At 39.8% G+C, this 12,274-nt stretch overlaps 1 protein-coding gene across 1 annotated transcript in view; it reads right to left on the bottom strand.

Moving 5' to 3' along the window:
- PRTFDC1 (phosphoribosyl transferase domain containing 1) overlaps positions 1-1,464 on the bottom strand; it is an 82,768-nt gene extending 81,304 nt beyond the window's left edge. Inside the window, exon 1 of the mRNA XM_006208873.3 lies at positions 1,392-1,464. Coding sequence (XP_006208935.2) covers positions 1,392-1,439 — 48 coding nt within the window. The 5' untranslated portion in view covers positions 1,440-1,464. The remainder of the gene's footprint in view (positions 1-1,391) is intronic.
- Between the last annotated feature and the right edge of the window lie 10,810 nt (positions 1,465-12,274).

Below are 12,274 nucleotides of genomic sequence, written 5' to 3'. Positions count from 1 at the left end.
GACTCTGTGCTGACTTGGCGTACCCTCCTCCAGAGTCTTCACACAGCTACCTCCTGCTTAGCTTTCAGCTCTTGGCTCACATGTTACCGCCGAGAGGCCGCCCTGACCTTCTGAGCTAAAGCAGCATCCCCAGCCCTCCACCAATCACTATCTCCTTGCTCTCTTCTCTTTTCATTGTGCGTATCACTAGGAACATATCTTCTTTGTTTATTTGCTTTCACACTGCTTGTCTCTGTTCCCCTCTAGAATGTGAGTTCCATGAAGACTGGGTGTTTTCTTGTTTCCCCAGAATCTAGAACACCACCTGGAACCCAGCAGGACAGTCAATATGATTGGAATAAAAACATAAATGAACTTCTCCTTTAGAAAGGAAAGGCCTGGCTGTGAACTGAGTGTTGGGCAACACAGTTCAACCTGAACAGACAGTTGGGTTAGAGTGTGAGGTGCTTCCCAACGGGACCCTCCTACTCCCGTGGTCCCTTCACCCTCACAGACAGATTATCTGTGCTTTACAGGCTGATCTCTGAACCAAGAATCTTAATGTAGCAAGTTCGCCCCACCCACCACCCGTATCCCGTTTCACTTTAAACCTGCCACATTAAAACCACCGCCTTCCACAGAAACTGTTCTCTACCCAGCAGGTGCCAGCGGCCACAGGGCAAGACCAGGTTTGATTCCAGGACACGGAGGGAAGGGTACCCACTGAATGATGGTTGACTTTGAGAGGATTCCCAGGGATAAACAGGCTGAGGTCTAGGACCCCATCATCCCACATCCTCTCATCCGGACACACTACTAGATATATACATCTTCTCCAGCTGGCTTAACGGGCCCAGCCTGCCGTGTTTCCCTTTTGCAGAAACTGACGGCCGCTCGAGCGGCGCCAGGGTGTCCCGAGCTCGTGCAGGGGCCCCACAGAAAGTCCTAGCCCAGGTTCCAAAGCCCAAACTCCGTCTGCTACAGCCACTTTATTTCCTAGCTGTCCTGGAGAATCCTCCAGTGAGGAGGCCTGCTGGGGTCTTCGCAGGCCCGCCCCGCGCCCAGAGGTGACGGTGACTCCTGGTGGCCAGCAGGAGTGGGGACCCGGCACTGGACAGGCTTAACGCTGGAGTATAGGATTCCTGGCGGGGCCGGGGGGAGGAGAGAGGGGTGCGGAGGGAACACAGAGAACACGGGGTGAAGGGATGTTAAGTGTGGGGTCGGGTTGGGCGCCGGGGCGAGGGGGAGGGTGGAAGCGATCCGGCCGGGAGGGAAGAACAAAAGCTGTGGCCGGCCGTCACCCGAAAGCCCTTCGGCCGTTTAATCTAAAAGAAGGGGGTTGCCAAGAAGGGAGGGGAGGGAAGAGCGCGGGGAGCGCGCGACTCGGCCCCGAAATCGGAGTCTGCATTTACCACGACGCCTCGCCCGTAGTCTGGCGCCTCCTCACTGCTCCCGGCCATGTTTCTCCGGGGAAAGCGGGAAGCAAAGAAGGGAACGGGAAGGATCCGGGAGGGTGACGGGCCGGGAGCGGGTGGGGATGGGGCTGCCCTGCCCGGGCCGGCGGACTGGAAAGCGGCGGCGCGCCGAAGACCCCAGGCCTGGCACGGGTCCAGCGCCTAGGCCGGCGCCCCCACCCCCGGCCGGTCCTCTGGCGGGGATGCGGGGCCCGGAGCGCGCCGCCGGGGTGGGGATGCGGGGCCCCGAGCGCAGAGCGGAGGCGCGGGGCGCAGCTGCCGAGCAGCGCCAGCCCCACCTGAGCGCCGGCCCCGGGCGCCCGCGCGCGTCCCCTGCGGCCACCGCCCATCTGCGATCCCCGCGCCCCGCCGCCTGCCCCGCGCCCCGTGGGGACTCGGGAGACCCAGGCGGCCCGCGGCTCGGTTTTTACAGGAACAGAAAGTGTGCCCAGGTCCCCCGCCTCCTCAAGTCTGTCGTCCCAGCTTTCAGGCTAACAAGGTCGTTGAATCCTTCCTGCTGACTTTTAGGCACTTTAACCCCAGTAAATCCGTGGAAGAGCCAGTGGTATAGGATGTGCTCGAAGTACAGCTGTGGACAAAACTATGATGTGCTTTTTCAAAGCTTCAAACTGCCCGGCTGAGAGTTTGAAAGAGCTGTGCGGTGCTTCTCTGAACGGTGCCCGCGGTTACAGGATCTGGACTTGGAAACAGGGCCTTTCCTTCACCCCTTTCAGGGTAAACAGAGAAACGTTTAGAGGTTATCTACTTTACCACTTTTTTAAGAACTCATGGTCAGATTTTAACTGTTTCAGGTTGCATCTTAAAGCAGTAGCTCTTCTCTGATTAAAAAGCCTTCTTTTACGACTCTTATTAATTCACCCCCTGATCCCAGCCTTCCCCCAACGGCGGTCCTGGTTCTTTGTCCATTCTTCAGGGGCCCTGCTCTCCCTTCATCTGTATTCCCTGCCCGGGTCTCTGCAATTTCGCCTCATCCTTTGCAGTCCTGCTCTGGTTTGAAGCCCAGAGCTGAGCGCAGTTCTCTGACTCAGGCCTCTCCGAAAGCCTATTTTTTTCATCTTCGGGTTCTGGCACACGGCAGGGAGAGGAGTGCTGATTTTGCTTGGTTTGAGGGGAAAATAGTTATCAATCGGCTAATGTCACTCTGGGTTGGAAAAACATTAGTCATTCAGACGTGGCTGTGCTCAGGCCTGTTTGTCGTTGGCCGGCACAGGGGAAGGCCGGCAGTTCCGCGGATGGCTGAGATTTGGCGCTGTGCTGGCCGGCTGGCTCCCATAAACTGAGTGATGGTGTTTCTCACATGGGTAAACATTTTCTCTCAGTAACTGTTTGGGGCCTTGTTTGGGGCCATTTTTATAGTCTGACACACTTCTTTTCTCAAAGGTTAAGGACCATCTTCTATTTTTATTGTCAAAGACCAAGAAGCATCCTCACAACCAGTGTAACTAAAAGGTTCAGGAACTGAAAAGTGATAATCAAACTTTAGGGCGCAGAAGACTCTCTTGGGGAGCCAGCCACTCCCCCGCCCCCAACAGCAGGTCATGGTGGAGAAGCCCTGTGTTCAGACTCAGAAACCTGCACTGCTAAGACACTCAGATGAGTGTGATACAATGGTTTGCCAACCATGCCTTAAGGGATACCACTGTCTACGGCTGCAAAGTCAGATTTACCCATAAGAGGTTCAGTGTGAGTACATGGGTCTTAGGGACAAGTAACTTCAAAAAAAGTTACAGATGTAGCTGCTCTACATCTAGATGTAGAAATCAAAAAGCTACCACCATGTGCCCAGCCAGGCACTGTGGAAGATGTAAGGGAAATGTTGATAAATCTTATTTCCTTAGAAAGGCCATTGATGTAAATGTAAAACCCAACAGGTTCCCAATGGAAAAAAAATGTGACTTACTTGAGTGGCAATAGGAATCTTATGAATGCATACTCAAGAACGTTCTATCATGTGGAGAAAAGGGAACCTCGTACATTGTTGGTAGGAATGTAAATTGGTACAGCCATTATGGAAAACAGTATGGAAGTTCCTTAAAAAACTAAAAATAGAATTACCATGTGATCCAGCAATTCCACTTGTGGGTATATATCCAAAAAAAAATGAAAGCACTAATTCTAAAAGATATATGAACCCCAATGTTCATAGCTTCATTATTTACCATAGCCAATATACAATGGAATATTACTCAGCCATAAAAAGTATAAAATGTTGCTATTTGCATCATCATGGATGGACCTAGGGAATATTATGCTTAGTGAAGTAAGTTAGAGAAAGACAAATACATGATATTACTTACATATAGACTCTAAAAAATAATACAAAATGAATGTATATAGCAAAACAGAAACAAATTCACAGATATAGAAAACAAACTAGTGGTTACCAGTGTGGAAAGGAAAAACGAGGGGGCAAGTTAGGGGTACTGGAGTTACTGGATTAAGAGATACAAAGTATTATGTTTAAAATAGATCAGCAACAAGGATATATTGTAGAGCTAGGGGATTATAGCCACTATCTTATAATAAATTTTAATGAAATACAATCTGTAAAAATACTGAATCATATGCTGTACATTTGAAACTAAGATAATATTGTAAATCAACTATACTTCAATTTAAAAAAAAGAACATCATATAGAAACTCATATAGGACATCCTATGAAGAATACAGAATGATGCAGTTTTTTAAAAACTGAAACTTATTAAGTCCACAAATGATAAAGGCTAGAGAAGGTGTGGAGAAAAGGGAACCCTCCTACACTATTGGTGAGAATGCAGTTTGGTGCAGCCATTGTGGTAAACAGTATGGAGATTCCTCAAAAGACTTACTATATGATCCAGTAATCCCACTCCTGGGCACATATCCAGAGGGAACATTAATTCAGAAAGATACCTGCACCCCAATGTTCAGAGCAGCACTATTTACAATAGCCAAGACATGGAAACAACCTAAATGTCCATGGACAGATAAATGGATAAAGAAGTTGTAGTATATTTATACAATGAAATACTACTCAGCCATAAAAAATAATAACATAATGCCATTTGCAGCAATATGATGGCCCTTGAGAATGTCATTCTAAGTGAAGTAAGCCAGGAAGAGAAAGAAAAATGCCATATGATATCATTCATATGTGGAATCTAAAAAAAAAAAAGACAAATGAACTCATTTATAAAACAGAAACAGACTCACAGACATAGAAAACAAACTTATAGTTACCAGAGGGGAAGGGGTTGGGAAGGGATAATTTGGGAGTTCAAGATTTGCAAATTCTGACTGGTATATATAAAATAGATAAACAAGTTTATACTGTATAGCACAGGGAACTATATTTGATGTCTTGTAGTAGCTTATGGTGAAAAAGAATATGAAAATGAATGTATGAATATTCATATATGACTAAGCATTGTGCTGTACACAAGAAATTGATTGTAAACTGACCATACTTCAATAAAAAAGTAATAAATAAATAAATAAATTAATTAATTAAAAATCGAAACTTCTTAAAATTTTAAAATTGAAACATTTTCTTTCTATATTTTGATAACATTTTGTATGATCTGATTATACCTCTATACTTTGGACAGTATTAATGTAATACAATATATATCTCTGATATCACAGATAGTATTTGCAAGAACTGTTACCCAGGAATAACAACACCTCATCTGCCCAGGCTTTATTCTTAATCTTGCATATGAGGATTTAGAAGCAAAAATTCTTTTTAAATATCAAATTTCTATTATGCGTTTAGCTCAATGGCTTTAGACTAGGATTCTGATTTTTCTGGTAATACTCCATATGACTTTAGCCAATGAGACTAAGCCAATTATATCCACAAGTATGCCTCAATTTTCTCATTGGTGAGAGGGGGCAATATATTACTGCTCTACTGCATATGAAGACAAGATTACCACAAGATAACATGCAAGAGAATCCTCTGAAAAATGCTATAAAACTGGAAGGTGTTACCGAGATGTGGTGAAAATGTATGACCAAATGTTTGTAAAGTTATTTGGTGGGAAAATGACCGGGCAGTTTCCTCTTTAAGATGGACGTAGGATGACCAATCAGGGACAGTCAGAATCTAGGGACAAGATGGGACTGGTATGAGAATGGATACAGGAAAAAGAGAAAATTATTAAAGTAATGGAATTTTCCATTAAAAAAGAACATTTTAACTCAGATTGTCCATTTTCGGATATCCCTTTGAAGCAGCTGTAAGGATAAAGATACACATCTTTACAAAGTTAATAACCAGCAAATATGCTTGCATTTTTCTGTCATTCTCTTGATCCCCTTTTAGTTGGAGTTTCTTGCATTTTAAATTCCAAGATTATCTAGTGTCACTACCATGATGAAAACCCAGGTATTTATGCTTACCTGAATTCTCCACCAGGTTAAAGACTTTTGTCCTGAAAGTATATTCTGACCATTTGACAGTCTGGTAGTTCGTTAACTTTTGCCAATATTAATCTGTTATTGAAGGAGTGATTCAATCTGTGTACTCAGTTGTTCAGAACCAGTCACTCAGTGACACCAGATTCGAAATCCGGAAAGGCATTTCATTTTCTCTCAGTCCTGAAACATGAAAATAAACAAAAAATGCTCAGGCCGAGAATTGTGTTGAAATACATAAACATGTGAAACTTAGTGACTCAGAGTGTTAGTCACAGAGTCACTGGTTGGAGTCTGGATGAAATCCATTGTGAACAAAGGCCAGTAATAATGATGATGATATTTTGCTTTTTCTTAGTGCTGAACAAAAACCCTTCACAAATGTTACAAGTACAAAAAAAAAAAGAAAAAAGATACTTTCTTCCAGATATTCAGGCTAAGTAAGAATCTTGCAACCTTTGAGGTATTTTTATCCCCTCTACATAAATACAGAAAAAAATAGAGTTGCAAAAAATTCTAACACAAGAACAACTTAAGCAAAAAGCCTAATTAGTATTCAATTAGCATAGTGAGCCCTGTTTCCTGGCCTCTTGTTTGAAGCAGAAGGGATTCAATGTGTAATCTTAGAGGTAAAAAAAAGAGAGAGAGAGAGAAAAAAAAAAGGCTCGATAGCTGTTCTTACAAAGAAACCCAGGAGCTATATTCATAATTATGTTTTGCTTTATTATACTTTCATTGGCAATTAACCTTCCACTGAAGAACGCACAGAGGGTAAATTTAAGTCTGTTCTTTTGCAAATAATGTCAGGCATGAGTAATCGCATCAACAGAAAGTGCTGGGCTGCCTCAGAGATATCCTCCCACTATCTCCACATCTGACCGGAACAGGAGTTGGAGAGCTTCAGAGTGAAGGAATAATGTGTCCATGTGTTCCTCCAGATCTCAGAGTCCTGGCAGCCGACCTCAACTCTCTTGGCCACCATAAAGCAGTCATTGAAAGGACACAGCTGCAGGAACTAGAGGCTAAGGACTAAATAAATCCACAGGGCTTGAGGCACAAGTCATGTACATGACCCTAACACAATACCTTGTGGTTGTGAATGAATGAATTAGTATCTAACGGTGCTGCGGCAGCTTATGCAAAATTAATTGGTGCTTCAGCCAGTGCTGAGTTTCTAATGGAAAGATGTCCTCTTCAAACACACACACACACACCCCAAGGATGAAAACTTTTGCTGATAAGGATCAACTAGAATGGGAACAGAGCTGTTTATTATTTTGGCTGAACATGGATTCAGATCAGAGGTGATGTACAACGCCCATTGGCAATCAATATCCCAGGAACAGATGCCAGGGTCTGGGTTATGTTTCAGAGTTGAGGTGTGGAGAGCTTGGAAAAGAGGTTGGGCAGAAGTGGTCTGAGGCCTGAAGTTGTCTCACATGGGAAAAGACACTGAGAAAGATAAAGACTTGGACACTGACCTACCTAGAGTAATACCTCCCAAAGTGTGTTTTGTGTCACTTTTCTTTATCTTTGAAAAAAGATGATGTGATTCCTTAGGTTTGAGGAACAATGAGATAAGCAAAGTTAAACACTTCCACTTGTGGAATTTCTGGGAGCCTTTAATATGTCAACATGCACTGTTAATATTCAAAAAGACAGAAGCAAAATGCCGTGTTTCCCAACTTTTTTTTTTGACAATGCAAACCTTTTTAGAGGATGTTTTATAAAAGTTTTTAAAAAATTGCCTTATTACAAAATACTTAAATTTATACTTGTTATCATGAAGTAAGAAATCTTATATGGCCTAACATATATTTGAAATGACTAAATATTTAAAATATAATATTGTTTTCCAACTATGCATTGGCACTTTTTTTTTCCTTTTTAAAAATATGCACTAGGAATATAAATGGACATGGCGAAGTCCTTCCTCAACCTCTGAAAGACATGGCTTTTCAGTTTGTGCCATCCTTTAACTTGACATGAAACTTTGTATTGTCCTAGAAGACAAGGAACTTCCACACTGACCCCCAACATTCTCTAGTTATGAACATAATCAGCCTTCAGAGTAGCAAGAGACATGAGAGCTACCTCATCGTGTCAATTCCCTTTAGTCTCTCCCAATGATAGTGTGGTGGCATCCAAAGGCCATTGTTTTTAGACACTGCCAGCATATAGAATATGCAGGTAAACCAAGAGGCAGAGCTGGGATGTGATGTAGCAAGTCATATAAGGGCATGGGCCGAAGGGGCTCCGGGCTGCTTCTCTGCCACGTGCAGGACAATGGGAATCCATTGCAATGTTCACGTTTAATAGTCCGAGGTTTGCCCTTGATGGAGCTGAGTTCTTTGTGTTTTCTAACTACACTCACTATCTCAGTTACACCAGTAGGATTCAGAGGAAGTCAAACGTGACTCACAGAGGGTCAGATTTGCTAAGTTTTAGCAATTCTGTTCCTAACTCTTAATTTTTTGTTTTTGTTCCAGCTTTATTGAGGTATAATTGACAAATAAAAAATTGTATGTATTTAAGGTGTAAAATGTGGTAACTTGAGATATACCCATACATTGTGAAATGATTACCACAATCATGCTAATTAACATATTGACATAGTTATCACATAGATTTCTTTGTGTGTGTATGTGTGTGTGCGTGGTGAAAACACTTAAAAGTCTATTCTTCTAGCAAATGTCCAGTGTACAAGACAGTATTATTAACTGTAGTCACTATGGGGTACATGAGATGGCCAGAACTTATTTATTTTATACCTGAAAGTTGGTACTTTTTGATCAACGTCTCCCAACTTCCACTCCCACACTCCCCATCCTTAGAAACTACTACTTTATTGTCTGCTCTGGGAGTTTACTTTTTCAGGCTTTATATGTAAGTGAGAGTATACAGTTTTTGTCTTTTTGTGTCTGTCTTGTTTCAATTAGCACACTGTCCTCTGGCTGCATCCATGTTGTCATAAAAAGGGAGGATTTCCTTTTTTATGGCTGAATAATGTTTCACTATATATATGAAAGAAAATATAATTTATATATAAAAAGGATATAATACATTGTATGGAATATATAATGGAATACATAATATAAATATAATGGATAATATAAAAATTACCTTATATATTATATTCCATTAGATATAGATACAGGTATTTCACATTTTCTTTATCCATTCATCTACTGATGGACACTTCAGTTGTTTCAGTATTTTGGACTTTATGAATAATGCTGCAGTGAACATGGTAGAGCAGATATCTCTTTGAGATACAAATTTTGTTTCCTTCAGATGTATACCCAGAAGCAGGATTGCTGGATTATGTGGTAATTCTATTTTTAATGTTTTGAGGAAACTCCATACTGTTTTCCACAAATTGACTGTAACAATTTACATTCCCACCAAAGGTTACGGGGATTCCCTTTTGTCCACCTCCTTGCCAACATTTATCTCTTATCTGTTTGATAATAGCCACTTTAAGAGGTGTGAGGTGACATCTCATTGTGGTTTTGATTTGTTTTCCCTGATGATTAGTGATGTTGAGCACCTTTTCATACACCTGTTAACCATTTGTATGTCTTCTTTGGAAAAATGTTTGTTTGAGTCCTTTGCCCATTTTTTAACTGGGTAATTTTTTTTTTGTGGCTATTATGAGTTGTATGAGTTCCTTATGTATTTTAGAGATTGGCCCCTTATCAGATAGATGATTTGCAAATATTTTCTCCAATTCTGTAGGTTGCCTTTTATTTCATTGATTGTTTCCTTTGCTGTACAGAAGTTTTTAAATTTGATGTAGTTCCACTTGTTTATTTTTGCTTTTATTGCCTGCTTTTGATGTTTTATCCAAAAAAAAATCAAGACCAATGTCAAGGAGTTTTCCTCCTACGTTTTTTTCAAAGAGTTTTATGGTTTCTGGTTTTACATTTAAGTCTTTAATCCATTTTGAGTTAATTTTTGTTTATGTTGTAGGATAAGGGTCCAATTTCATTCTTTGGCATGTATATATCCAGTTTTCCCAAAACTATTTATTAAAGAGATTATCCTTTCTCCATTGTATATTCTTAATGTCCTTGTCATAAATTCATTTGTTATATATGCATGGATTTATTCTGGGCCCTATATTCTGTTCCATTAGTCTACATGCCTGATTTTATGCCAGTACCATACTGTTTTGATTATAATAGCCTTGTAATATAGTTTGAAATCAGGAAGTGGGCTTCCTCCAGTTTTGTCCTTTTCCATCAAGATTGTTTGACTATTTGAGGTTTTTTTGTGGGTCCATATGAATTTTAGAAATTTTTTTTTCTATTTCTGTGAAAAATACCATTGGAATTTTGAGAAAGATTGCATTGAATCTGTGGTTTGCTTTGGGTAGTATGGACATTTTAACCATATTAATTCTTCTGATCCATGGACAAGGGATATCTTTCCATTTATTTGTGTCCTTTTCAATTTCTTTCATCAACATCTTATAGTTTTCAGTGTTCACATATTTTTTTCCCCTCCTTAGTTAAATTTATTCCTAAATATTTTATTCTTTTTGGTATTATTGTACATGGGATTGCTTTCTTAACTTCTTTTTCAGATAGTCTGTTGCTAGTGCATAGAAACACACCTGATTTTTGTATGTTGATTTTGTATCCTGCAACTGTATTGAATTTTTTTATTAGCTCTCTTGGTGGAGTCTTTAGGGTTTCCTAAATATAAGATCATGTCATTGGCAAAGAGAGAGAGCTTTACTTCTTTATTTCTGAGTTAGATGCCTGTTATTTCTTTTTCTTGCTTACCCTGGCTAAGATGTCCAGTACTATGCTGAATAGAAGTGAGAGTGGAGACCTTTTTCTTGTTCCTGATCCTGGAGGAAAAGCTTTCAGTTCTTCGCTACTGAGAATGATGTTAGCTGTGGGCTTGTCAGATACAGCTTTTATTGTAGTGAAGTACATTCCTTCTGTACTTAATTTGTTGAGAGCTTTTATCAAGAAAGGATGTCGAATTTTGTTAAATGCTTTTTCTCCATCTATTGAGATGAACATATGATTTTTATCCTTTATCCTGTTAATGAGGTATATCATGTTTATTAATTTGTGTATGTTGAACCATCCTTGCATCTCAGGCATAAAACTCACTTGATCATGGTATATGGTACTTTTAATGTGTTGTTGAATTTGGTTTGCCAGTATTTTGTTGAGGATTTTTGCATTTATAATCATTAGGTTCATTGGTTTGTAATTTTCTTTTCATTCACTGTCCTTACCTAGCTTTGGTAGGTGGGTAATGCTGGCCTCATAACAAGAGTTTGGAAGTGTTTCCATCTCTTTACTTTTTTAGAAGAGTTTGAAAAGGACTGGTATTAATTCTTCAGTAAAAGTTTGGTAGAATTCACTAGTGAAATCATTTGGTCATGGGCTTTTCTTTGTTGGGAGATGTTGGATTACTGCTTCAATCTCTTTACTTATTCTTGGACTGCTCAGATTTTTTATGTCTTCATGATTCAGTCTTGATAGGTGTATATTTCTAGGAATTTATCCACTTTCTCTATGTTATCTAATTTGTTGTCATATTCATAGTAGTCTCTGATATTTTCTATTTCTGTGATATCAGTTATAATGTCTCTTTTTTCACTTATAATTTTATTTACAATTATATTACTATAAATTTATTATTTTATTGATATTATTTATTTATTTATTTATTCTTTTGTCTTGGTTAGTTTAGCTAAAGATTTGTCAATTTTGTTCATCTTTTCAAAAAACCAACTCTCAGTTTTATAGCTCTGTTGTATTGTTTTTCTGGTCTTTATTTTATTTATCTATCTGTGCTCTTCCTTGCTATTTCTGTCCTTATTCTAACTTAAGGCTTAGTTAATTTTTTCCAGTTCCCATACGTGTAAAGTTAGACTGTTTATTTGAGATCTTTCTTTTTTCTTATTGTAGGCATTTATTACTGAAAATTTCCCTCTTAGAATTGCTTTTGCTGCATCTCATAAGCTTTGGTATGTTCTGTTTCCATTTTCATTTATCTCAAGATACTTTTTGATTTCTTCTATTGGTTGTTCAGGAGTGTGTTTAGTTTCCATGGAGTTGTGAATTTTTCAGCATTCCTCCAGTTACTGATTTCTAGTTTCATACCATTATAATCAGAAAAGATATCTGATATAATTTTAATCTTTTAAAATTTGTTAAGATTTGTTTTGTGGCCGAACATGAGACCTACCCCGGAGAATGTTCCATGTGGGCTTAAGAATGTGTGTTTTGCTTCTGTTGGATGAAGTGTTCTGTATATGTCTGTTAGGTTCATTTGATCTACAGGGTTACTGAAATCCACTGTTTCTTTGTTTTCTGTCTGAATGATCTACCCATTATTGAAAGCAGGGAATTGAAGTCACCTACTACTGTATTGTTTATTTCTCCCTTCAGTT

This window comes from Vicugna pacos, chromosome 35 (assembly GCF_048564905.1).
Source record: "Vicugna pacos chromosome 35, VicPac4, whole genome shotgun sequence".
NCBI classification, from domain to species: Eukaryota; Metazoa; Chordata; class Mammalia; order Artiodactyla; family Camelidae; genus Vicugna; species Vicugna pacos.
The sequence above is the reverse complement of the archived record's forward strand: the minus strand, read 5'-3'. Positions and strand labels throughout refer to the sequence as shown.